General features: G+C 45.6%; 1 protein-coding gene across 2 annotated transcripts; it reads right to left on the reverse strand.

Moving 5' to 3' along the window:
- Nucleotides 1–2,546: 2,546 nt before the first annotated feature.
- Mgp (matrix Gla protein) lies at nucleotides 2,547–5,963 on the reverse strand. 2 transcript variants are annotated; one of them, NM_012862.2, is made up of 4 exons: nucleotides 5,805–5,879; nucleotides 4,363–4,395; nucleotides 3,303–3,378; nucleotides 2,557–2,896 (listed from the first exon to the last, which is right to left on the reverse strand). In NM_012862.2, the coding sequence occupies exons 1-4, from the start codon at nucleotides 5,863–5,865 to the stop codon at nucleotides 2,755–2,757; spliced, it is 312 nt and encodes a 103-aa protein (NP_036994.2). In that variant the 5' UTR covers nucleotides 5,866–5,879; the 3' UTR covers nucleotides 2,557–2,754. The 2 variants fall into 2 exon arrangements, with proteins under 2 accessions (XP_063141669.1, NP_036994.2); XM_063285599.1 differs by having other exon boundaries at nucleotides 2,547–3,378; nucleotides 5,805–5,963.
- Between the last annotated feature and the right edge of the window lie 21,324 nt (nucleotides 5,964–27,287).

Raw genomic sequence — 27,287 nt, forward strand, 5'->3', positions numbered from 1 at the left:
TTTATTTTTTCTTTTAATTTTTAAATTAAAAAAAATTTTTTTTGCAGGTTTGTGTCCTTGCCTTCCTCACGACATCGTCAAGTCATTAATTACACTATTTTAGAAATAAAATTCCACAAATGTGGCTTAAGATGGTAAGATGTATTAACCTGTAATTATGAAAGTCATAATTGAAATAGACATTGTGACACTGACAATATGGTACCAGCAAGACTCCCTTCTCTTAGAGCAGCGGCTCTCAACCTTCCCAGTGTTGCGACCCTTTAATAAGTACAGCTCTACATGTTGTGGTAACCTCCAAGCATAAAATTATTTCTTTGCTACTTTATAATTTCACTACTGTTATGAATCATAATGTAAACATTTTGAGTTTTCCGATTGTCTTAGGGGACTCCTGTGAAAATGACCTTTGACCTCAAAGGATCATGACCCACAGGCTGAGAACCGAGGCATTACCGTCTCTTCTCGCACTGGCTCCATACAGGATGTTCCAGGAGCAGCTTCTCCAGGACTCTTTTGGTTGGTCTCCTTTTCAGGGGAAAAATGATCACGGAGAGGTTCTACTTACTCCCAGGGTGCTGTGTTGGTTTGATGGAAATATATTTTCCAGTTTTCATGCAATAGAAATCTCCTTTCCATCTGTATAATGTTTCCTTCATCGTCAGCTCTTGGTGGCGATAGTTCACACCTCCCAGAAAGGTCTGTGATCGCTACAGACCCTGTGGCTGTGACTGGTTCCGAGGCCACCACTAATGGATGCTGTCTCCTTCTGAGCGATTGCCTGTTGTAGGCTTCCCTAACTCTCAGCACATCTGGTGACCCCAGTGTCTAACTTACCTGGGCACATAGAACCCCACTTTGCTCACTTTGTCGTCTTTGGGTTTGCTTCATCCGTTTACTATCACCGCCCATCTGAGAGGTAGCAGGAGATGCTTTGCTGGCATCAAGCGTCTGTTTCCTGCTTTTGCGGAAGCCCCGCCTTTTCCTGATGAACAGGGTTGATTACCCTATGAGGAAGACCCTGACTTCTTTTGCTACCCAGCCTCCCAGAATGAAGGACCTGAAGTTCCCAAGTGTTTTTGGAGTTACGTGGAGCTCTTTCTGTGTTCTGTAGTGAGGATTTCCACTCTGTGAACCAGGCTCTCCAGATCCACTGGGTAGAATCACACAGTTGAAGCTACAGATGGGAATAAACCCTGCCTCTCTTGCTTTCACGCCTTAGCTGCTGGCTTACACCTTCTTCTCATCTGAAATGTTTGCTGATTCGAGGCTATAATACATTCTACTTAGCTTGCGGGCAATCACAGGCTGAACCCCCAGACTGGATCCACCTCTTTTGCTCCAAATGACATAGAAGCCTGGGAATTAATTACTGGGGAGGGGCGTGGAAGACGTTTATCTAGCAGTAATCAGTTGGATGATGGCATCTGTTTCAGTAGGCCTTCCAGAACGAGACAGAGCCCCGGCAGGTGAACAGATAATCAGTAGTCTAAGCAAGGTGCCACGGTAAGGGAGCAAATGAATCCAGGAGAGGACTGTGAATCCTTAAAATTTTACTTTAGCTAATCTTGTCGAGTTGAAGAAGAGACGATCCTAAGACCAGGAAGTGCTAGTATGGATACCTTATCCCTCCTGTGTTGACCAGCTTTGGGGTATGATTTGCTTTGGGAGAAGGTTCTGACTATGGCAAGGTGGCTCACTTCAGATGGACGCCTTCGCTAGCATGTGCCCTTCCCCCATACACACACACATAACTCAAAGCAAATCTTTAAAAAGAATGATAAAAACATACTGTGAAATATACCAAGGGTGGCATCCCAGTTTCCTCTGATTGAGATCTCGTTTCCAGAATAAGACTTGGGATATGAACAGGCTCCGCCTGACTGAGGAAGCTGCCTTGGAGGCAGGAAGACCGTGGAGGCAGGAGACAATGGCGGAGGGGACACTGACAAGCTGTGCTGCTCAGAGGAGACTGCTCCTTGGGGTGGGCTTTTCAGTGATGAAACTGCTTTGGAGTTGTTTCTACTCCTTTAAGTAACCCTGTCCCACACCTCCGTATGTGACCCCAGTAGAAATTCAATGGTCTGCAAGCATCGATCTGTCATGGGTTCCCTATCTTGGGTAGGAAGACTTGCCCATGTATGTGCTTGCGTGAGGGCATGTATGTATGTGTGTTGTACCTACTAAGAAAAGCCACACACCATACCAACTTGTGGAGATGCTTAAAACTGGGTTGCATAGACTATTCCCACATGTGATTATGGACATAATTTGACTGAAGTCCTCTATCTTACCATGTGTTTTCCATTGCTGTCTTTTCATTTTCATTTTCTTTTTCTACATGGCCTTGGTACCTTGGTGATTTGTTTTTAAATGCACAAGAGATGGGATATAGATGAAGCGAACTCTCCTTTCTCTGTGGTACCCACCCCTCCACCGCACAGTACACACAAGATCAGCATAGCTCCTTCTCTTGGTTACGCTGGCTATGATTTAAAATATCTTAGCATCCCCCCACCCCCAAAAAACCTGGTTTCACAACGTGAAAGTATCAAACCAGAATTTTATTATATATAAACACATTTCTTAATACTGCTCTTTCATTACTTTCAACCCGCGGAAGGAAGGAGTGGCCCAGCCAGACAGAAGATCATGTGAGGAACAAGCAACGCACACGAATCTGTGTATCGGTAATGCTACTGCAGGGGAATATGAAACCAGACTCCGTAACAAAGCGACTGTTTCCTTGCGCTCTTATTTGGCTCCTCGGCGCTGCCTGAAGTAGCGGTTGTAGGCGGCGTTGTACCCGTAGATCAGGGCGTAGCGCTCACACAGCTTGTAGTCATCACAGGCCTCCCTGTTGATCTCCTGGGCAGGCTTGTTGAGTTCCCGGACTCTGGAGAATAGAGAAAGAGACACAATTGCATGGTAGAAAGATTGCATGCATATCTAGTCAGTAAAAGGTTGGTGGGGGTTGGGGGAGAGACGGACTAGAGAGCCCTTCGCTCAGTGCGAGAGGTATCTGAAGAGCAGGCACGGGGGAGGGAAGCAGGCTTTGATTTGGGTATTATTTTCATGAATAAAAGCAGAAGCTTTCTTTCTGTCTCCTTTTTCTTCCTCCATGTCTCCTTTCTAAGCCCAAAGCAAAATCGTTTCTAAGTGTTCCATTTCGTTCTGTGTTGCTTTTCAAATTCTTTGAGTCCAAGACGTAGAAATAGTGATGAACCGTCTTCCACACTCTGTCCAGATCCAGGCTACGACCCTGGGAAGAATGGCTACCCCCATCGAGTTCCAGGACATACCTTTCCTGGGCTTTAGCGTGCCATCTCTGCTGAGGGGATATAAAGGTGTTGGCATTTCTCCGGTTGGTGAAGGGACCTAAAACAGAAAAATAAGCAAATTACTTTTATGGGAACATTTGATGAAAACATTTTATAAATAGTCCAAGGGCCAAATACATCTGAAATCTCATTAATCTCCTACATTTTGCAAAACTGGAACTAGGCAAAAACATAGAGTATAAAACCTGACTTTATAAAGTGCATGATCAAAGGAAATGAGTAACCGTTTATGTGTCTTGGGGACTTATGACACAGGCCACAAGTCTTATCTGCTTTGCCTTTGTGCAACCCTTTGCTACTTTTAGTAAAATCTTCGATGTGTTTTTAAATGTATTTAAGAGAATTGTTCTCACCCTTTGTACCACAGGCATAGGAACATGTTAAACAGTATGCAAATGAGGAACAAATTAAACTCTGGATGGAGGCTCCGGAGGGGGTTGGGGGACGCACACCTGTCATCCCACTACTTGGAAGGTGGGGACAGGAAGGTGAGGAGTTTAAAAGTTATCCTCAATTGTGCCGAGTTGGAGGCCAACTGAGTTACAGTAGACCCTGAGTCAAAAACCAAACCAGAAAAGAAAAATTAAACCCTTCCAATTGACCAACGAAACAAAACTATGAAAATGTCATTCTACGTCTAGCTGTAGCCAGACTTTCCGAGTCTTCTACTCGGGCACACAGTCTAATGCTGACGCCTGTGGTCTCCCAGATGGCGGCTCTCTTTCTATGCCTTCTCAGTTGACATTACTCCTCATTTTCCATCATGTGGCCGATGTGATGTCAACGTAACATTTCCAAGTGTTCTGGATACAGTTTCATGTCATGTTACACAGCCTAAAGTGTTCACTGTTGCTTACTTGGACAGTTTTAGTCACTGGGTTTTAAAATTCAGTTCTTCCAAAGAGACCCACTCCTCCCTTTTCTCTCTATCACAGACCTGACCAGCAATTTAGCTTTAAAAAAATGGGGTGATACTCTTTAATGCAAGCGACTTAAAGAAAATAGCCAAGCATCTACTTACTGACTTCATAGGATTCCATGCTTTCGTGAGATTCTGGAATTCAAAAGAAAGACTCATTTTAGGCTTTTTTTTTTTTTTTTTTTTTGCCACATGCAGTCATTTTCTAAATGCAGAGGTGGAATGGGAAAAGAAGAGGCGAAAAGATGGTAGGGGCGCATTTAGCAAGGTGGTTGTTAGGAAATTCTGGTCATATAGGAATTATGAATAATTTATTTATATCTTTGTTTTGGGTGTCTCCATCCTTGCCCATCTGCTGAGATTGGAGGTAGTTGACAGTTGGGGCTAAGATTTCCTGAGGCCACTGAAATTCTCAGACATAACTCACAGGTCCATGCGCTCTGTGTCACAAGGAGTTTCTAGAACGCCCTCTCATCGATGTACTCAGCGGCCGTTTTGAGACTGGACTGAAGGGAGTTAAAGTTGGGTATACAGCAACAGCTCGGTTCAGGGAGCTCCAGGGTAGTTATTGAGCTGCGTGACCCAGACAGCTTCTAAGAGGGTTCGGAACAGCTCTTAAGGACGGGTGTTAAATTGGCAGCCTCAGAAACCACCGGCTCCCTCTCCCTGCTCAAAACTGGGCACGGAGCCAGGGCGGAGAGGACGTCAAAGCGAGTGTTTCTTTCTATGTCTCTCCAAGGAGCCCAGAGGGCAAGGTGGGAAGAAGAGACTGTGTTTATAAGTGTCTGTCTGCCCGAGAAATGAGAAAGGGACAAGGAAAGCAAGAACATATGCAGAAAGGTTTATGAATAATTCAAAAATCGAGAGCCGAAACATTAGAGCCGTTTATGCAATTTAGATTTTAACAACTAGATATAACCAAAACAATTTAAGCAGAACTAGGTAAGTGATTTGGCTTCAACCCCGTGAACAAATCACATATGACTTAACGACATATAGGTAGCAGGAAAAAAATTATCCTTTGCAAACAATTGTGAAATGGATGCTTTTCTAAAAATTCAGCTCTAAAGTTTCTTTTAAAAATAAACTCGCTGAATAAACACACCAAACACATGGTATTTCTTCTGCTCCTAAAAAAGGCTCTCTCTAATACTTGCCATGAGAACTTATTTTCTTAAAGTAAATGACCCACGCAGTATCCTTAATCCATCGATGCTCAAGTCCGAGAAGAGTTCTTAAAGTAAGGTTATAGCGGCGGGAACTGGCACATCCCTGGAAACATCTTGGTTTCCAGGTGTGTGGATTTATCCCCGAAAGGGCTCCCCTGTAAAAATAGCTCACACCCGTTGGGATATAGAGAATACAAAACAGATGCTCTGGAATGACCCGTGACCGTGGAAACAGGGAAAGTTACTTCGCGATACTCTGGCTTGTCATAGAGAACGGGAGAGATGAGGACGGAGGGGAGAGTGACAGTAACCGGGAAGGGAAGCCTGAGGTTGGAAGGGAAAACCCCACAGACAGCGGGGAGAGAGGTTTCTCACCATAGCACAGGGCTGCCACGGCCAGCGCAGCCAGGATGGCCAGAGGGAGCAGGCTCTTCATGATGTCTCGGGTGTCCTGTGAGTCTGCCTCTGTGTCTGGCGCAACAGCAGAGGGGAGAGGCTCCTACATGCTGCTGGGGAAGGCTGAGCTGTTTTTATAGGGACTTGAGCAGCCGAAAGGGGAGGAACCGGCGGGAGGGGGCTGGAAAAGGTGGGATGGCTTGGGACCAAACTTGACTTGGGACTTCGCCCAAGTATTCATTCCTTCCAGATAATATCCACACAGCGTGGGCAGTTTCCCTCCACTCTCGGTCCTGGCTGTGCTACAGCAGGATGCTGTTCTGGTGCAGAAATTGTGGCCACCCTATGTTTGCGAGCCAGACCCCGGGCACATGTCCATGCAGAGGGCAGTTACCACAAACAAAGGTTTGCCTTTCCTTCTCTGATCTACTTGCTGGCCCTGACCACTGGCCGTTGAGGTTTGATCCACGGACAGAGCTGTAGTGTTCTCCTCGCTGCCCAGATGGATGGACGGAGGAGCTGGGGGAGAAAGGCCCCATGCTGTGACATCTTAGGTATCTTCGCAGTAGGGAAGAATTTTCAACTCTAGACCAACTGAGCCTTTGCCTGGCCATAGGCATGTTATGCAGTTTTTCAAGGGTTCATTGGGGTACAGATGCGGCACCCCAGTCCTGCTCACTAGCTGCACAGCCATTTGAGTATTTAATTTTGCGATATTAGTCGAGCGTTGCGCCCTACTGTTCTCTCGGGCTGGGGTCACTGCCTGAGCAAGTGAGGCAGGGGTGGAGAAGCTCATTGCTCATCTTAAAGCACTGCCTCGCTACTGAGTGATGTCATGAGTAGCTGACAAGGTACACGGCACCGGTTTAGGTGTTGTGTCCTCGCATCAGACCAACAGGGCACCTCCCCGAGGGGTCAGAAAGAGCTCGGGCTATGCCTTTTGCCCTTGGCTGGAATGGACCCTCCCGTGCAGGTTTTCACAAGTGTTTTCTCTATACTGTGAAGTCTGGAGGTTGTTGCTTACCTTACAAGGAGAATTTCAATATGGTGCCTGGGCTAGCTGGAGGACCTCCTTCTCTAGCTCTCTCCCTTAGAAAACGTTTCTACTCCATGGTGTCTTGGCTTTTTGGAAATCTGTGAGTCTTCTTCATGGCCCCAATAGTCTTGGGTTTCAGAAGCACACTGTAGAAGATTCATCTTCTACACACACACACACACATACACACACACACGACCCTTTATACGTTTTAAAAATTGTTTCAGTTTTTTTTTTTTTTAAGACAAGGTCTCATTGTATAGTTCTGTTCTGGAACTCACTGTGCACAGTAGGCTGGCCTTGAACCCATAAAGATCTGCCTGCCTCTGCTTCCCAAGTGCTGGGCTCTCTGTCTCTGTCTCTGTCTCTCTGTCTCTCTCTGTCTCTCTATCTCTCTGTCTCTCTATCTCTCTGTCTTCTATCTCTCTGTCTCTCTCTTTCTGTGTGTGTATGTCTGTGTCTGTGTGTCTGTGTCTGTGTGTCTGTGTCTGTCTGTCTGTCTGTCTGTCTCTCTCTCTCTCTCTCTCTCTCTCTGTGTGTGTGTGTGTGTGTGTGTGTGTGTGTGTGTGTGTGTGTGTGAAGGTCAGAGGGCAACTTTAGCTTTGGTTCTCACCTTCCACCTTGTTTGATGCAGGGCACCTAATGAGCTTTCTGCTGAGTGTCCTTTTTCCTCTCCCATCTTATCATAGGAGTGTTGGGACTATAGACATCTGTAGGTTTCAGGGATTGAATTCACATCATCAGGTCATGTACCACACATGGCTGGTACCTTCATCCACTGAGCTATCTCCCCAGCACCAAATTGGGCCACTTTAAATAAGGGAGTCTCAGATGACTTCAATTCTGTGCAGTGATCAGATCAAGGCAATTGGTGGGTTTCTGGCTTCATGCACTCAGCTCCAGGGGCCCCCTTCTCTGTTCCTGGGTTCACATGGCAACAGTGCTCTTTCAGTGTCTCGTGGTCTCTCAAACCAATGTGTCTTTTTCCAACCTAAGCTTCTCAACTTTTCTTAGTGTGTTCTTAATGAATTCTCTCTCTCTCTCTCTCTCTCTCTCTCTCTCTCTCTCTCTCTCTCTCTGTGTGTGTGTGTGTGTGTGTGTGTGTGTGTGTGTGTGTGTGTGTGTGTGTGTAGAAGATGGATCTTGGGGCTGGGGATTTAGCTCAGTGGTAGAGCGCTTACCTAGGAAGCGCAAGGCCCTGGGTTCGGTCCCCAGCTCCGAAAAAAAAAGAACCAAAAAAAAAAAAGAAGATGGATCTTCTACACTGTGCTTCTGAGACCCAAGACTGTTCGGCCATGAAGAAGACTCACGGATTTCCAAACAGCCAAGACACCATGGGTAGAAAAGTTGCTTTAACACTGCCATCACTGGATCCTTCAGGCTCACTGGTTCTGTTTCCACCATCTAGGGTTCACCAGGTCAACCCCTTTCTTTTGGGCACTGCCACTCCCCACTCCTTATTTCTTCTCACTGCACATCTACCTCTGAGTTTCCCGTGGTAAACATTACTCATGAGCACATAAACAGCATTACTATTTTAGAGTTCAGTCTCCTGCTTTTCCTGCGCTAATACCATTCTCCATTAAAACTAACTTTGTAGACATCAACTTTAATCACGTGATCTCTTTATTCCTTTGTGGTGCTGGCCCTCCATCCACAGCAGGCCTTACATTATCTAGGCAAGGCAACTCCTCTGACATTGCGCTATATCATCCACTGCAAATCAGTCATCTATGTGATATAAAGTGTGTATTATGTGTCGCTGTGTGTATTGTCTATGTGTCTCTGTGTGTACATATGTGTACTCGTGTATATGGAGACTAGAGGCTGATTTTTGGGTGTCTCTGTCAATCACTCTTCATGTTATGTTTTGAGACAGGGTCTCTCACTGAACCCATAGTTTGCCAATTTTGTCTAAGTGGCTAACCAGCACACTTCAAGGATCCTCCTGTCCCCGCCTCCTCCCCTCTGGCTTTAATGTGGGTTCCAGGGGATCCAACACAGGTCCTCATGCTTGTGTGCTGAACCCTTTAATGACTGAGCTATTTCCTCAGCTCTTAATGAATTCTTACAAAGAGGGCTTGGACCACCCTGTGAAAAGGCATGAACTTTACATTGCAAAGGTCAAAGACTGAATAAAGAGAAAAAAAGAATGGAAATAGAAAAAGAAGTTGAGGAGACAGAGACAAGTAGATCTTTGCAAGTTTGGTGTTTATGGTGAAGTTTAGACAGAGTTTGACTTACAGAGAGGAAAACCTCTAAGATGACCTTCGATGTATTGAAGAGGAGACAAAAGAAGACAGAAATGCTCCTTTGGTTTTTAGTGGGATTGTTTGAGATGATCAATTATCACTTGAGAATCACCAGGAGTTATTTGAAGTTTCAGAATTCATTTTGACTGACAGTGCATATTTTCCTAACTCAGATAATATAAATTCTGAATCATCTGTCACCTCAACTCATGTTTGGATTTAAATAATTATAGCAGACATCCAGAGAGCCATCTTTCCTTAACCAAAGAGAGGCACTACCTAGTAGCGAGTGACTGGCACTCTCAGAAGCATCTGCTACGGAAGGCAGTGCTAGTTCTCCTAATTTAGAGACTAGCAGGGTCGTAACCAGGTGACTGAGATCACAGAAGAAAACAAGATCACCCAACCCCTCTCTTAGGAAGAAAACAGAATATCGTCGTTTAGCCAAGCGTCAATTTGCCTGCCATCTATCCATCCACCTGCTTATCCACCTACTCTTCCATCCACCTATCTATCCACCCACCCATTCATCCACTCTTCTATCCATCGACTCATCCATCCATCGACTCATCCATCCATCTGTTCATACATCCACCCACCCACCCACCCATCCATCTGTCCACTCATCTATCCATCCATTCAGTCATCTGTTCATCCATCCATTCACCTATCCATCCATCCATCCATCCACCTGCTCATCCATCCATCCATCCATCCATCCATCCATCCATCCATCCATCCATCCATCTGTCCATACATCCACCCACCTATCCATCCACCCACCCACCCACCCATCCACCCATCCATCCACTCATCTATCCACCCACCCACCCATCCACCCATCCATCCTTCTATCCATCCATTCACCCATCCATCCATCCATCCATCCATCCATCCATCCACCCACCTACCCATCCATCCATCCATCCATCCATCCATCCATCCACCTGCTTACCCATCCATCCACCTGCCCATCCATCCATCCATCCATCCATCCACCCACCCACCCATCCACCCACCCACCCATCCATCCACCCATCCATCCATTCACCCACCCACTCATCCATCCACCCATCCATCCATCCATCCATCATCCATCCATCCATCCACCCACCCACCCATCCACCCACCCATCCACCCACCCATCCACCCATCCATCCATCCATCCATCCATCCATCCACCCACCCACCCATCCATCCATCCATCCATCCACCCACCCACCCATCCACCCACCCATCCATCCATCCATCCATCCATCCACCCACCCACCCATCCACCCACCCATCCACCCACCCATCCACCCATCCATCCATCCATCCATCCATCCATCCATCCACCCACCCATCCACCCATCCATCCATCCATCCATCCACCCACCCACCCATCCACCCATCCATCCACCCACCCACCCACCCATCCATCCACCCACCCACCCACCCATCCATCCACTCATCTATCCATCCATTCAGTCATCTGTTCATCCATCCATTCACCTATCCATCCATCCATCCATCCATCCATCCATCCACCTGCTTACCCATCCATCCACCTGCCCATCCATCCATCCATCCACTCATCCTTCCATCTACCACTCATCCAATGTATTGAGCACTTCCTACATGTAATTCTAGGATGGGAATACAGAGAAAGGGAAAAAAAAGTACCACTATGCTTCCTATCCTTGTGCATTCAGGAGCTTTGAGGATACAGATTTAATTAGTGTCCCTGTTTATCTAAAGTTTTATTAGCAGCCGCTGGCTGGCCTTAGAGAAGATAGCACGGCCTGTATGGCTTATCTTGGGACTGACTTCCTGGCACCTGAGTGCACCTCCGTATCCAGAGCAACAGGACAAGTGCTGGTGACTATCAGGGAAGATCAGGGAGAGTGTGGAAGAAAGTTGTCAGCCTCTCCTGTGAGGAGACGCTTTTCAGAAAAGCATTTGGAGGAGACGGTATCATCAAAGGGTCATTCTGCCTCTTTGGCATTTGTGAAGTTATAATAATTACACAGGAATTATGAAGGTAATATATTTTCTCTATCAACCCTGCAACCCCTCTCTCTTTTGGTCTATCAATGTCTAAGAAGCCCCATTTCTGATGGCTAAGCATTTTGTGTCTGAAAAAAATTTCCTGGCTCCAATAAAATTAAAAAAAAATCTTACTGTGCCACAAGAGTCAGCTTTATTTGTAGGACATTAGCTTTATAAGTGCCTTAACTTTGATTTTGGTTGCAGAACAGAAACTATTATCCTTTCCCACAAAGGAAAAGGCAAATGAGAAGAGAGGCAGCAGGCAGAAGCCCTGAGAATTAAAATAGAGAAGTCACTTCCTAGGATATTAAATGACAATGACTGAGAAACAAAAACAAGGCCAACTTAATTGGCTCAAATCCATTTTTAAAGACTTATTTATTTTATGTATGTGAATACAGTCTTCAGACACACCAGAAGAGAGCATTGGATCCCGTCACAAACGGATGTGAGCCACCATGTGGTTGCTGGGAATTGAACTCAGGACCTCTGGAAGAGCAGCCAGTGCACTTAACCGCTGAGGCATAGCTCCAGCCCCCTCAAAACTATTCTTTTAACGCACTAGTTCTCAACCTCCCTATGCTGCCATCCTTTAACACGGTTCCTCATGTTGTGACCCATAACCACAAAACTGTTTTCATTGCTACCTCATAACCATAATCTCCCCACTGTTATGAATCGTATCGTAACTGTATTTTCTGATGGTCTTATGGACCTCCATGAGTGTCGTTTGACTCCCGGAGGGGTTGAAAACCCACAGGCTCAGAACCACTGGTTTAATGGGAATTTCTTGGATGGATTCTGTCTCTGACTCCTTGATTGACTTAGTTTTCCAGACAGAATAATTTGCTCCTTTTCTTGATTCGTCTAAGTTGAGCCGAGTGAGAAGAAGCATTCCTCAGCCTCAGGCTGGGGTGCATGTGACCGACCATGGGCAGACATTTCCAGGGAAATGCTAAAGCAATGGAGCTGTTGGTTGGGACAGAGTTACTTTTCCTTTACCCCCATATTATATCAGCCATGTGCTTCCTTGTTATTGAAGGTTTTATTTCTCTAAAAACAGTGATGCTGAGGCTTGGTCCTGAGATTGGTGCCTGGGAGAGGTGATGGGCCCTTAGTGCTTTGTGCGCATGCTCCAGTCCCTGGGCTACCTTGGAGGGAATTGCTAGACTTGCCTCTTCCCGGTCGCTTTAACCCCTATTTTGCCAGATGAACCGTTTCGTTTCCCCATGCTTTCCCCACGGAGAGTTTTCACCTCCTGGCAGGCCCAGAGAAACACAGCCTGCTGACACAGGCCGAAAGCTCCAAAATGGTGTGCCTTGCAAGTTGATAATTTCGGATATTTTGTGGTAGTGACAGAAAGTACAAACACAGAGAGTAAATGCCGTCCTTATAAGAATCACCGCCCTCCCGTGTGATATGATTCCGTGCTGAAAATTTGCCCGGCTTTCATTCACTTTGTCGTCTACTTTTCAAAATGATAGAATATTATCCACACCTTCTGTGTACGGAGGCTCTAAGAGACTCTATAGTTTACGTAAGGGTTGCACAGTAAGCATGCGGCAAACGGACTCAAAGAATATGATTTTCTTCATAGATATAATCAGTCAACATCCCTCAAGCACCTGACATCCGCATAAACGACAGATTGTATCCACAGAACTACAGGTAAAATTAGGCAAAAGTTTGTACCTGTTAAAAGTAATAGCTTCCTCAATATCTTTAAAAATAGAACAACAGGAATTGATGGCTTATACGTTGCCGTGGAAGCCCAGACAACTAAAACGACCAAAGAAGCAGAAAGGGATGAACTCGGCGTTGGATCTGCCGCCCACACCTCCGCTCGAACCCCGCATTGTCTGCCCAAGCATGTTCCAGTTTAAACATGTGACATGCCAAAAACATTTCAGCTCGCTTTAGGAGTCACCACGGTGTCCCCTCTCAGTCTGGGAACTGTTTGCTGACTGTCATCTGACACTAGCTCTCTGGTTCTGTACTCCAGGCAGCAGAGGCTGGGGCGGCGGCCATTTCCCAGCGCCTATAAAGTCAGTCTCCACATTTGCTCAGACCTCAAGGAGGGAAAAGGGGGGACGGAGGCTTCATTTTACAAAATGCTCTTTCAAGTCAAAGCAAAATAGACAGCAGGGTCTGCTGCCAAGCTTGGCTACTGATGAAGGTATGGCCAGCTCTCTGCTTACTCTTTCGTCCCTAGCTGTTTTCTCTGGATGAGAGTAACGAAGATGGAGTCTGGGGAAAATTTTCAGGTCCTAGGTGGAGACCAAGGCATCTTTTTTTTTCTTTTAAACTTTCTATTGGTTCTTTGTGAGTTTTACATCATGTACCCCCAACCCCTTCCCCTTTGCAACCTCCCCATCTACTCTACCCATGGCAACCTCCCCCAACAACAGAGGGAAAAAACCTCTCATAGTGGAAGCTGTAGTGTGTATACCCTTTCATAAACACTTCTTTGTTTGCAAATGTTCATTGCAATGATATAAGGCCTCTGGATTCTGCTACAGTATCAATATCGGAACCGCACTGGGACTCCTCTCAGATAGCCTGCTGTGCTCTGTGTCATGGAGATCCTGTAGCTTTGGATCTGTAGGACTTGACCCTTCATGTGCTCCAGCAGTTCATCAATGGTGTAGATGTTGAGGTGGACCAATTCAAACCCCCAGATCTGGGCCCGAGAGGTATCTGAGCTGGTCAGTCTACCGGGTCTCCTGGTCAAATGACCTCACAGGTCTCACCAGCAACCCCTGCTACCAGGGCTAGCTCTACTGTGCTGCCCGGATGAGGTGCAGGGCCTGCTCTCCCATGCTTACACCCTTGAGGCCGGATCACCCATGCCTCAGCTCTACTGTGTTGCTTGCCCAGGTGAGATACAGGGCCTGCTCTCCTGAGTGCTGTGACAGGTGAGGGACAGGGACAGATCCCCTGGTCTCGTGGCTCCTTTGAGGCCAACTCTCCTGCCTGCCACCAATGGCAAGGGCAAAAGAAAGGGGAGGAGAACTCTCCCTTGCCACTACCAAGGCATCTTATAAACCCTTTGCTGTCATCCCAGTCTCTGCCAGATCCTCAGTGCTCTTTCCACTGTCCAGTTCACTACTTCCTATGCTGGGGAGCTGAGATGGGGGTTTGAGGGGGCGGTCGATGACTGGCTGGCTTGGGAGCGTTAGAGGTGCACTTGGTGAGGTGAAGCTGCCGGAAGATCACCACAGCAGCCTCGGCGAGCGAGCGTGTGGAGGCAGAGTGGAGCCACGTTCATCGTGTACAAAGTCGTGAAGGAGAAGATTATCTTTCCACCCAGTTGCTATACACAGAACTCGGCCGTCTAAGCCCAGCACCCGGGAGGCTGACCCTGAAGGATTGTGAGTTAAAGGCCAGCGTGAACTACATGCTGCTAGACTCAGCCCAGAGAAAGAGACACTGGAAAGACAAGATGGAAATAACACCACTTTAATGCTGATTGAAAACAGCTTCACGAAGCAGCTTTTTAGAAAATAGTGAGTGTTAGAAGAGCGAGCTTGTTCTGGCTTTCCTCCGCCTTGCTGCGCCCTCCAAACTATTGCTGCCTTGGCAAACAGCCCCCCCTTCAGCTCGATTGCACTCGGAAGGACCAGCCTCTCAGAAAGTGACTCCTCTCTAGCTATATGTAGTTTTGAGGATAGGAAAGCCTGGATTTGAACCCAGTTCTCCCTCCCCCCATCTATATTTCGTGCAACATTCATTGTGCTATTTAAACTCAGGAGCCTCTTGCTTCTCAGTGACACAACTGGGGATTGTAAACTCCAACTCTGGAGGAGCATTGGCTAAGTTAAATAGGACAGCATCTAGTTACCAGTTTAAAGGCTGTCATAAGATATCATGGGACGTGCACACACGCACACACACAGGCATTACTAAAACAACAATGACCACAACAAGAAAACAAAGACTTGCTCAACTCCGTCAAGAGTCATTCCCCCTTTGTCCCTCACCTCTCCTTCAGTACTAGGGGGATATACCACTGGTGAGAAGCAAAGCAGAGGAGAAAGGACAGAAGGGTGTCCGAACCATCAGATCAGCAAGGTCTTGTGTAACAAAAGATGAAGTAGAACTTGGAAAGTCTGTTTGGTCCCAACAGATCCACTCCATGGTCATGTGAACCCCAAACAGGTTGCCTGTGTTTGCAAGCAGAAGGGTTGGTCTAGACCACTACAGTTTGGGGGTTCTAAATTATTATTTAAGTCTCGAAAGGGGAGACAATTCTATAAGCCAGGGCCTGAAGGAGCACTAGTTCTTCCCGCAGTGTCTGAAGTGGTCCTTCACGGGCTGCCTGCTACTGCAATGTCCACACTCCAGCCTGCAAACCAATAACAAGGTGGCCTGTGAAAAAAGAAAAGAAGTTCAGATTTCTGCATGTCCGTACATTCTGCTGCAACTTCTCAACTTCTCGGTTGTCCAAATAACTGCATGGGCAGGCTTTAAAATGCACGTCACGAGAAAAGCCACCTTTCCAGCCAGGGTTTGGTTCCTGGGAGAAAACCCTTCTTTTCACAGAAGAGATCCAAAACACTGTAATTCGTCTCTGGCTACATAGTCTAATTACTGCAAACTAAGAGGTTAGACGGAGTCCGCAGAGGAAGCCGAGGGCGGGCTCAGAGGAAGCACTTCCAGGCTAATAGTTAGCAGGGTAGACTACAGGGCCGTGCATGAGAGAGAAGAGTGTCTCCACCTCTGAGTCTCACTGGTAGAATTACGATGGGAAAATGCAGAGAAGTGGGGTTTCAGCTGACCCGTGGGGACTCATTTCAGCCCTGCCCTCTGGAGTCTCTGCAGAGTTCTATAATCACCATCTCTTTGAATTCGGATGCCACCCCCAAACACCCCCCCAATGCTGAGTCAGATCCTTATAACTTATCATTCCCCAAGTTTCCTGTCTTCTCTTACCACTCCGTTATTTACTTCCTGACATAGTGAAGCTTTTTTGGAAGACAACTTTTTTTTTTTGAGAGAATGGAAGTGAAGTTTTTGCTGGGATTCTTTGGGTAGAAGATAGGTAAGGGGGAGGAATGGGCAGGACCAAAGGGAAAGGAGAGAGATGGAGGGGACAGGCTGAAGTGCGATTCTGTAAGCTGATGTCTTTATGCAGGAAAACAGGTATAGGATAGAACGAGGCCTATCGTTGGACGAGAAGGAAGGATGGGTGGGAGAAAAGTTTTGGAGAGGAGAGGAGGAGCTCGAGTGAGGAAAGGAGCTGGGAGAACATGGTGGCAGATGTTAAGATTCTTCTCTGCACATAGATACAGGTTATGATGACTGTTTTAAAGGGATGGGTTTTGCTGTCTAGATGTGCAAATCACATCTTATCAATTGGATCAGAGGTTATGTGGTGTCTCCTTTCATGTGGTGACTTAATTGAGTTCAAAAGAGTATGTGGTGGCGGGACGCACCGACCGCCATGGAATTGGGATGGGTATACGTGGCATGGTGGCAACCCTCCAAGGGAACTATGAGTGAGGGCAGAGTGATGTGGCAGGGTGACATGCTGGAACTCTCCTGGACTGCTTGGGTCAGAGAGAGCCCAGGAGAGAGAGCGCAGAGTGATAGGCGCAGGAAACGGTCCTGACAGGTGCCTTTTTTTTTTTTTATTTTTACCAAAACACAATTCCTTTCTTCACTAGTTCTGTTTGAGAAAGCAAGAGAAGGGTTTGCAGACAAAATACGGTAAAGGTTGTGGTGTGAGTCAGAGTCCAGCAGGGATCTTATTGTCCTATCAGGCTGCAAGTTTCCTAAGACAGCCTGTGGGTCATATTGATATTTATTTGTTTGTATTTATTTATTTATTTGTTTGTTCAGTTAGTTAGTGAGTTAGTTTTGAGAACAGGCCTTGTTATGTAGCTCAGGCAGGTCTCAAACTCAGAATTCTCCTGCTTCAGCCTCCCAAGTGCTACCACTTGGGGTGCTACAAGGCCTGCTTCCACCATGAACGGTATTTATCTTTAAAAAAACGCAGGACCTCCCCGTGGCTTCCCGGACTAAGCTAATATCATTCTCGTGTGCAGCCTCAGTTCCGCGATGGCATAGTGAGAAAGTGAGGAGGAACCGGGGCTTTGGAGTCAAGGGGAGGCACTAGGAACTTAGCAGAGCACACCGCTTCCTGACCTCTCTCATCTTTCCAATGCCCACAACGCTTGTTTGCTTTTTTTGAGATAAGGTTTCCTGGAGCCCAAATTGACTTCGAGCTCTTAACCTTCCTGCCTCTATTTTAAGTGCTGGGATTATTGGCATAGATCCACATGCTTGGACTTTTGTCTGTCATCTGTCTGTCTGTATGTATGTCTGTATGTCTGTCTGTCTCTTCTTTTTTCATTTGGAAGACCAGCGTTGTATAGTTGTCCTGACAACGTGTGCTTAGATCGTTCCACGAAAGTAGCGGTTTTGATTTCTCACTAGCCACGTGTATTAATTAGTTATTGTTCCCTTGCTGTGATGAAATGCCATGCTCAAGGCAACGTACAGAAGGAAGGGTTTTCTTAGGGCTCACGGTTCCAGGGGGATCGGACTCCATCACCCTCGCGGTGGGGAGCACGGCAGCAGGCAGGCAAACGCCGTACAGGAGCAGCAGCTGAGGGCTTACATCTTGGTCTACAGAAAGCAGAGCGCACCTTCTGATGGAAATGGAAGCCTCAAAGCCCATCCCCAGAGACACAGCTCCTCCAACGCAGGCACGTTTGCTAACCCTTCTCAGCAGGTCTACCAACCTGTATCTTTAACGTATGAGCCGACGGCGCCATTCTCATTGGAAGCGTCAAACCATGTGAGCCCAGGTAAGTGACTTTCTGATTGTAACATATGGACGGCAATTGTTCCATTGATCGCTGTGACGATTCGGTGAGACTAGCCCTGCGAAATGTCGAGTGTGTTGGCACCTTGCTTCGTTGCTTGTCCCTCATCTATTCCCAGCCACCCTTCCCACTCTTTCTTCACGATCTCTCTGGGACTGCAGTTAAGGATGGTTGCGAGCTGCCGTGTGGATGCTGGAATTGAATCTGGGTCGTCCTCAAGAGCAGCCGGCGCTCATAACTGCTGAGCCATCTTTCTAGCCCCGAAATGAAGATTATTTTTGAGACAAGGTTTTACCGTGGAACCCGGAACTTGTGATCTTCCTGCCTCCGCATATGAAGTCTGAGATGTGAGCCGCCATGCCCGATCTGTATTAGGACAGGAAGTGGTTAAAGTTGGCAGTACCAGTTAACGATACAGCATTTCACTGTGTTTGGTCTTTGACTTCTGTAGCAACCCAACTGCTTGATTAAATGGCTGTCCCTTTATGAAGTGGCAGTATTCCCGAAGAGCTTTTAGATAATAACACTGGAAAATTAAATTATAATGTGTACCCCGTCTTTAAGGAATATATTACTGAAACTTCTAGAATAATAAGAATTCCTCCAGAATAGCTATTAGTTTTGAAAAAGTCTCCTCCTACTGTGTTGGCATGTCAATTCTCCTTTTAGGTATTTTTATTTACATCCTGTGTCAGGACAAAGCACAAATAGGTTACATATTAGTAAGTTCAATGGGTAAAGAGCCTCACAAGTTTAGGCATGATGGGACAAGCTTATAATTCAAGTGCTTGAGAGGCTGAGGCAGGAGGATTGCTGTGAGTCTGAGGCCAGCCTGGGCTATATAGTGATTTTTTGTCTCAAAAAAGGTTATGTGTGTGTGTGTATTTATATATGTATACATATGAATATATATGTATATATAAAATATATAAGGACTATAACTATATAAGGAGTATATGTATTTCATATATATACATATATAATCTTTAAATGTTTGTGCATGGAGCTGGGAAGACGGCTCAGCGATTAAGAGGACTTGCAGCTCTTACAGAAGACCTGAGTTCGGATCCCAGCCTATGTCTCCCTATGACTCCAGCTGTAGGGGATCCAACACTCTCTTCTGGACTCAGAGGGCACACGCGTGCTCATGGTGCACATAAAGTCACACGAACACACACCCGCGTAAGAAAAGGAAATAAGTAAACCTTCAAATATTGGCACATACCATTAGTGGGCTTTCCCTCTCTAGGACGTTACAACCTAGACAGTTTAACAAACAGGTCATTGGCCAGGCAGGCCCAAATTGCTCAGAGGATCACTGAACGACTTAATATCTTCTTACTTTGAACTTAATCCTAGGACACTCAAAATGCCTTCCATTCTCCTAGTGTCCTGTGTTTACGTTTATCTAACCATCTACTGTGTAGAAACCATTCCCACCAATCAGCCTGGCCAGGGCTGTCTGGGCCAGCGTTTGCTGCTGCTCTCCTGTGCCATAGGAAGGCAGTGGGTAAGGCTTTTCACTTCTCTTCGAGCCTACACAGGAAAGGGCTCAAACAGGCTCTGCCTGACCCTGGAAGGGGTGAGCCTGAGTACAAGACACTTTGTAAAGACCAGATGGGGGCGGGGGAGGGGGGAGAAATCCAGGGTAGGTTGCCAGTTTAGCTAAGGACAACACTGACGCCCTGTTGTGCCAAGAACATTTTTATTATTGTACTGCTGCCCGTTCGATTCGTTCCTGGCAACAAAACGTGGAGCATTTAGGCACGGCTGTGATAGAGAGAGCAGCTAACATCTGCACCGGTTTCCACTCATTCCCAGGATCCTCTGGCTCCAAAGCATATGTCAGCAGTCTTCCGCTCTCGCCCTGACCTTGTGAGAAAGTTCATATGGCCACTGGCAGCCGAGGATGAGAAGTTCGAGATTTGCTCCAACAAATACACCACAGAGCCTTGGAAGAGGAGGAACATAACAGAGCTTCCTCCTTCTCAGCTACTCAGTCAGTGTGTGACTGTTAAAAAAAAAAAGAAGCATTCTTGTTTTATTTTATTTTTATTTTTTTATTGGATATTTTTTATTTAATTTCAAACGTTATCCCCTTCCCCTGTTTCCTTTCCATAAACCCATATCCCAACCCCTTCCTCCCTTCTTCTATGAGGGAGCTCCCCTACCCAACCACACCCCCTTCCGGCCTTTCTACCCTGACATTCCCCTACACTGGTGGGTCCAGCCTTGGCAGGACCAAGGGCTTCTCCTCCCATTGGTATCCAACAAGGCCATCCTCTGCTACATATGCAGCTGGAGCCATGGGTCTGTCCATGTGTACTCTTTGGATGGTGGTTTAATCCCTGAGAGCTCTGGTTGGTTGGCATTGTTGTTCTTATGGGGTTTCAAGCTCCTTCAGCTCCTTCAGTCCTTTCTCTAACTCCTCCAATGGGGACCCTGTTCTCAGTTCAATGGTTGGCTGCCAGCATTCACCTCTGTATTTGACATGCTTTGACTGAGCCTCTCAGGAGACTGCTATATCAGGCTCCTGTCAGCATGCACTTCTTGGCATCAGCAACATTGTCTGGGTTGCTGTATATATATGGGCAGGCTCTGAATGACCTTTCCTTCAGTGTCTGCTCCAAACTTTGTCTCCATATCTCCACCTTTGAATATTTTTGTTCAAAAAAGCATTCTTAAAGAAAGGAGATCCATGCTTTCTTCATGAACTAACTTTCTGTATGTTCTTGAATCCCTATTTTTTTTTCCTTTTAACTTAAGAATTGTTCCTGGGTCCCTAGCAAGCTGAGTAAGCCCAGTGAAGGTCTCATGCACGAACATACATACAGATATGTACAGCATAAATTGTACTGGATGGGTTCTAAAAAAAATAAGGCACAAAGTTGGGAGTGGACTGGGAAGAAAAGCATGAATGAGATCAAGCTATACTGCAGGAAATTCTCAAAAAAAGTTTATATAATTAAAAATGAGCCTTGTTTAAAACTATATAGCATAGATAAGAAGTTTGTTTGGGGGTAGACTAGGAAGAAAGAAGAAAGAAAACACATAGTAGGTATTAATTACTGTATTAATATTAGTGGATACATTATATATGAATATATAATATATTCATATATGAAAAATACATTGAGTATAGAGATCTACCTTCTGTTTCCCAATTACTGGATTAAAGGCATACAGCAACAGGCTCAGCTCAAAAATGTTATTTCGTGTGTGTGTGTGTGTGTGTGTGTGTGTGTGTGTGTGTGTGTGTACACTGTGGCATGCATCTCTTCCACCATGTTATCCTGTGCACGGGGATACTGCTCTTGGGTTCTAAGCCAGCCTAGCATGTGCAAAGCCCTGAGCTTCATCTTCAGAACTACAGTACATAAGCAGACACACAAGCAAAAAGGTCAAGACCTCTGAAAAGGCTGGAGTGATGACGGGCTTTGGCTCCGCCTCCCGGTCCACAGATCCGTTTGATTGGCATATGAAGAGTGAAAAGGGAAGGTTCCCCGCTGGACTGATGGTATGGGGCGATTGCAACAAAAGATATTTCTTATACGCTTTCTTGCTGGCTAACAGTTTTTAGTAGGTTTTACCCATTCTTCAAAAACATAATGCTAACAAGAACGGAAGAGGTGTAAGGACGCATTTAACTAACCTGGCCGCACACCTCAGCAGGACCTCCTGGGCGCATGCGCCTAGGGCTACCCTTGTGCTGTGCTCCTTTCCGGTCCCACAGACCTTACACTTTACACCACTTCCCACTGACAGACACCATTCTTTCTTCCCTTAGACTTACTCACAAGTCCATTTTTTAGCGTAAGAGCCATTTTCCTGGAGTCAGTACAATAACATTTGTCTTCATTTCAATATAACACTCACTTTTACTCAGTTTTCAAACCATGTGTTTTCTTGTGTGTTCTGTGTGAGTTCCATGTGAGGGGAACTCTCACAGGAGGAAATGCTGGGAAGAAGGGGAAGGGTGGAAGGCAACCTTTCAGTCTGCACCGGTTTCATAGGAGTCTCCTGATGCTCTTTGGATTAGCTCTCTTCCATCTACCCTCAGCAGATGTCCAGCAATGCTATGCTAAGTAGTAGGCGGCCTCTTCCTCAGGGGAAACATTGTTTGTGGAATGAGATAATATGAAACAATGTATGAATATGGACTCTGATAAAATTAATAAAGGAAAAATACAGTTAAAATTAAGTCCATACCAGAGGATCCAAATCTAGTTTAAGGGGGCTGGAAATAGTTTTAAAAAGAATGGCCAATCTACAGTTTCAGTTATGGACGAGAGCAGATTGAGCAAACGGGCAAAGGTGAGTGAAGAACGGGGAGTCTGGAAGACAGAAGGAATGGTGCCTAGCAGGTGAAGGCAGAAAGAGGCTCTGTTGGTGGTGGTGACTGTGGTGGTGGTGGTGATGGTTATGGTGGTGGTGGTGGTGGTGATGGTTATGGTGGTGATGGTGGTGGTGGAGGTGATGGTGGTGATGGTGTGGGGGTGGTGATGGTTGTGGTAGTGGTGGTGGTTGTGGTGGTGATGGTGGTGATGGTTATAGTATGGTGGTGATGGTGGTGGTGGTGGTGGTGGTGATGGAGGTGGTGGTGGTGATGGTTATAGTATGGTGGTGATGGTGGTGGTGGTGGTGATGGTGGTGATGGAGGTGATGGTGGTGATGGTGGTGATGGTGGTGATGGAGGTGGTGGTGGTGATGGTTATGGTGGTGATGGTGGTGGTGGAGGTGATGGTGGTGATGGTGATGGTGGTGGTGATGGTTGTGGTGGTGGTGGTGGTGGTTGTGGTGGTGATGGTGGTGATGGTTATAGTATGGTGGTGATGGTGGTGGTGGTGGTGATGGAGGTGGTGGTGGTGATGGTTATGGTATGGTGGTGGAGGTGGTGGTGATGGTGGTGGTGGTGGTGGTGGTGATGGTGGTGATGGTGGTGATGGAGGTGGTGGTGGTGATGGTTATGGTATGATGGTGGTGGTGGTGGTGGAGGTGGTGGTGGTGATGGTTATGGTATGGTGGTGATGGTGGTGGTGGTGGTGGTGATGGTGGTGATGGTGGTGATGGTGGTGATGGAGGTGGTGGTGGTGATGGTTATGGTATGATGGTGGTGGTGGTTGTGATGGTTATGATGGAGATGGTGAATTAGACCAGACCCAGTGAAAATGCAAAGGACCTGGTTTTAAAGGAAACCTTAAGGGAAATCACACGTCATTAAATAACTTTAGGTGGGAGAAGAGAGACATAATCCTACTTCAATTTCTGTAAATGGTCAGATAGCTTTGTTAGGAATATATTAGAGGGGGAGGAGCTAGTGCAGTTGAGGGGGTGGGAAGGGGCATGGCACAGGAGATGCTTATTCGACTTACGATGTCATGGTGGGAGAAGGAAGAGCGTGGGATGGCATTTATTTAGGGGGCCACGGTGACTCAGGTGCCATAGGAGTGAATGTCTGGTGTCAAGGATGGAGCCTTCACTTCTGTGTGCTGCAATTAGGGACGCTCTGGAGCAGTTCACTTCTCAGGGAGAAAAAAAAGTCGGCGTGCTGAGTTGAGGTTGTCCTGTGATAGCTAGAAACATAAACATAAGTCACTGACATGGAGGACAGATGAGAGGGCAGAAAGACTATGAAAGATCTGGGAACATCTTCTCAGAACTCGTGTCTCCTAGTTAGCCCAAGGAAGCTACAACCATGAACTCTCAACATACAGTTTCCTAAGCTAGACACCCACAGTAACATACAGTTATGACTAGCATAGACAGGAAAATCTCACAAGGCCTGGTGCCTACATGAAGGGCCGTAAGCGATTAATGGCTACTGGGAGAATTAGTCTTACCCAGGGATGAACCCCTTGATAATTTATCCAATCCCAAATAGTCAAACTTAAACATATATACACACAAACAACATTAAATGGACTCAGCAGGACATGTGTGCTTATTCATGTGTGTGTGTGCATAGGTACACACACACACACACACACACACACATACACACACATGCACGCACACACACACATACACACACATGCACGCACACACACACACATGAAAATAAAGAGATCTTAAATTTGAGAGGTCATGGAGGGCCCAGGAGGTGCTGGAGGAATGGAGAAAGAAGAGTGGGAAAGAGGTGAACACGGTACTTATGTACCAAGTTCTAAACAACTAGCATAAGACCTTGAGGTTCAATGTTGGATCTGACTCAGAAATACAAAGTTGGGAATTATCTATTCATGCAAAAACCACACGTGTCTATTTTCAGCAGGAATGGATCTTTCCTTCCTCCTAAGTGGGTGCCCATTTATTTGCTCCTGTAGAATAATCAAGTGTTATAACCTACAATGGGCAAAAGGGGGACTCCCTATGGTGACTTTCATTTTTGGTAACTTACCGTTCTTCTTCCTCCATGAGTAATAATAAGACCAAATAACACATTGCATAATTTCAACAAAAGTGAGTTAAATATAGAGAAGTCAAAACACACGGATCCATGGGGGTTGACTTTCATAGAGTAGACATCCTGGTTTGACCAAATCACACTGAGAATACTGCTAAATTACTCTCTCAGAATAGCTTATAATTGAGTTTGTGTCCCCGTTTAAGAAGGGAAAGTCCTTCCCACCCCTGAGACTCACTTCATGACAAAGACAGTTTAGTGACTTGGCATGACTTCAGACCCAAAGTTTCAATCTGTCACTTTGGTTTTGGGTGCCCTGAGCCTAAATGGTTAATGTAATTTGGCAAATATGGAGTGGTTTTTGTTTTTTGTTTTTTGTTTTTTGTTTTTTTGTTTTTGTTTTTGTTTTGTTTTTTTGAGGGTAACATGGAAGGAATGTTATGATTTTGTAAAGGATTTTTGCCCTTTTAAAAAACGACATATCTTCCCAAACGCTCTACTTCAGAAAAATCAACGGCAGAATGTATTTTCCATTCAGTCTCTAGGGACCAAAGACTTGACATGAACCCTGGCCAAAATAACTTGGTGAGATCAGTTAGAGGAGTCTGGAGGGACCAGATCAGACAAGCTGAGGGTACTGTCACTGAAGGGGGTGGGACCATAAGAGAAAGCCTGGAGACTGGTTCCCAGGTAGGGTGTGGGGCTGTAGATAGGAAACGTGGGCAAACAAGAGTTGGGATCAGCAGTTCACTGCGAAGAGTGGGAGTGAGGAAACTTCTAAGAGGCTGTGAACTTACAAAGTATCCAGAGTTTCATCCCCCAGCCTCTGGCAGGTGTTAGTATCTGAGAGCTCAGGACCATCCCAGATCCTAATCTCTGCTTCTTATCAATGCATTCTCTTGTGTTCCTTTGCTTGCCCAGCTCCTTCCGGTTTTCTGTGGACCAGCGAGTCCTATTTCTTATGTGTGGACTGATAAACTATTCAATTGTCCTTAACACAATTGGGATACAAATCTATTTCCTAATGTAAATAGCAAAGCATTGTGCTGCGTTTACTTCTGAAGGGACTTTTAAGAGCCCCCCTGAGTCGTAAGCATCTTTCCCAGGATTTCGGATAAACTAATTTAGTTACTTTGTAAAAATCCCCAGGCATTTTCAGGAGACAAATAAATATCTAAACTAATTCAATTACATTTTTAAAGCCCACACACCACATGTTTGTTGTCTGGGGACCTCTTGAGTTTAGAAAGATGCTTGCCTTATATTGCCTGGTACAGTTTGTATGTATCAGTAACCAATAGCATTCCCTTAGCATTTAAATCAGTGGCTCTCGACCTGTGGGTTATGACCCCTTGTGTGGGTGGGATGACCTTTTCACAGGGGTTACCTAAAACCATCGGAAAACACAGATATTTACAGTGTGATTCATAACAGTAGTAATATTACAGTTATGGAATAGCAATAAAAATAATTTTATGGCTGGTCACCACAACATGGGGAACTATTGTCAAAGGGGAAAAGCATTAGGAAGGTTGGGAACCACTAATTTAAGGGCTTATTATTCTAGACACCTATTTATTCCTAATTTCCATGGAAAGTTTTCTGGGTAGGAATATTGTTTTTATTTTAGGTCTAGAAAGCTTGATCTGTTAGTAGGCAGAGCCAGGGAAGGCTAAGGTTGCGATCAGAGCTTCTACGAGTTCTCTCCGTGTCTCCAGGTTACCCATAAAGCTGTTTAATTTCATTAAAGCATTGATGTTAACATAGTTCCTCGTCTTCATCCCTCTATGATCATCTCCAGAATCTGATTACAAGGAGTGGGCGTGGAGAACATCTTGGGCCTTCTCATTTCACAATGGAAAGAAAGTCCCAAGTGTTTGTTTTTGTCTATATTCTTTTTTCTCTGTTAGTCTTGGCTCTTTTTGCCAAATACTCATGAAGTATTTTTCACAAATACTCATGAAAAAAGAAAAATAATTTCTTATATTACCCCCCCTCTTCCCTGATATAATTGACATTATGGATGTTTGTTCTTAGCAATGTTTACAAATTTCTGGAGACTCCTTCGGTAACTAAATTTCAAAATGTGAATTCGCTCAAAGGGGCTAATTTGTATGATCATCCTGCGAAGCTCGTATACGCGGGCCCACGAAATTTTAAGTTTTTGCTTTATTTTAAATTATATGTCTGTGTCTGCGTGGGTTTGCCCCCATGATTGCAGGTGTGCAGAGAAGAGGCCATCTGAAACCCTGGAACTGGAGTGCCTGTAAATTGCCGGATATGAGTGCCGAGACCCTAATTCAGATCCTCCGTGAAGGTAGCAAGCGCTCTTACCCACTCAGCCATCTCTCCAGTTCCTGCAGATTATTTGAAAAATAATTATTGAGATTGTAATTATATGACTTCCCCTTCCTCCCTCCACCCTTCTCATGTACCTTTCTTTTGCTTTAATTGTGATGGCATATATATATATATATATATATACATATATGTGTGTGTATGAAATATATATGTATGTATATTCATAAATAATAAATACAGCATGCTCAGGCTGTGAATGTTGCTTGTATGTCTGCTTCAGGGCTGACCATTCGGTATTGGTTAACCAGCTGGCGTGGCCTTCTGAGAGGAGACTGCTTCTGCTATTCTCAGTGTCCTTAGGGTTGAAGCCACCTGTGTTCCCCTTCTACGTTAGCACGTCTATTGGTATCACTCTTGTTTGGGTCACATCTAGACAACCATGTTGGTGAGAGTTTATGTGTGTACCTTCTGACATTTCTAGACACACACTCAGCAAAATCTCTATTTCTCTGACTCTTAGATAAATTTCTTTACTTTCATTTCAAATGTTATTCCTTTTCCTGGTTTCCTGTCTATAAGCCCCCATCTCCTCCCCTACCCTTCCCCTCC

This window comes from Rattus norvegicus, chromosome 4 (assembly GCF_036323735.1).
Source record: "Rattus norvegicus strain BN/NHsdMcwi chromosome 4, GRCr8, whole genome shotgun sequence".
Taxonomy (NCBI): Eukaryota; Metazoa; Chordata; class Mammalia; order Rodentia; family Muridae; genus Rattus; species Rattus norvegicus.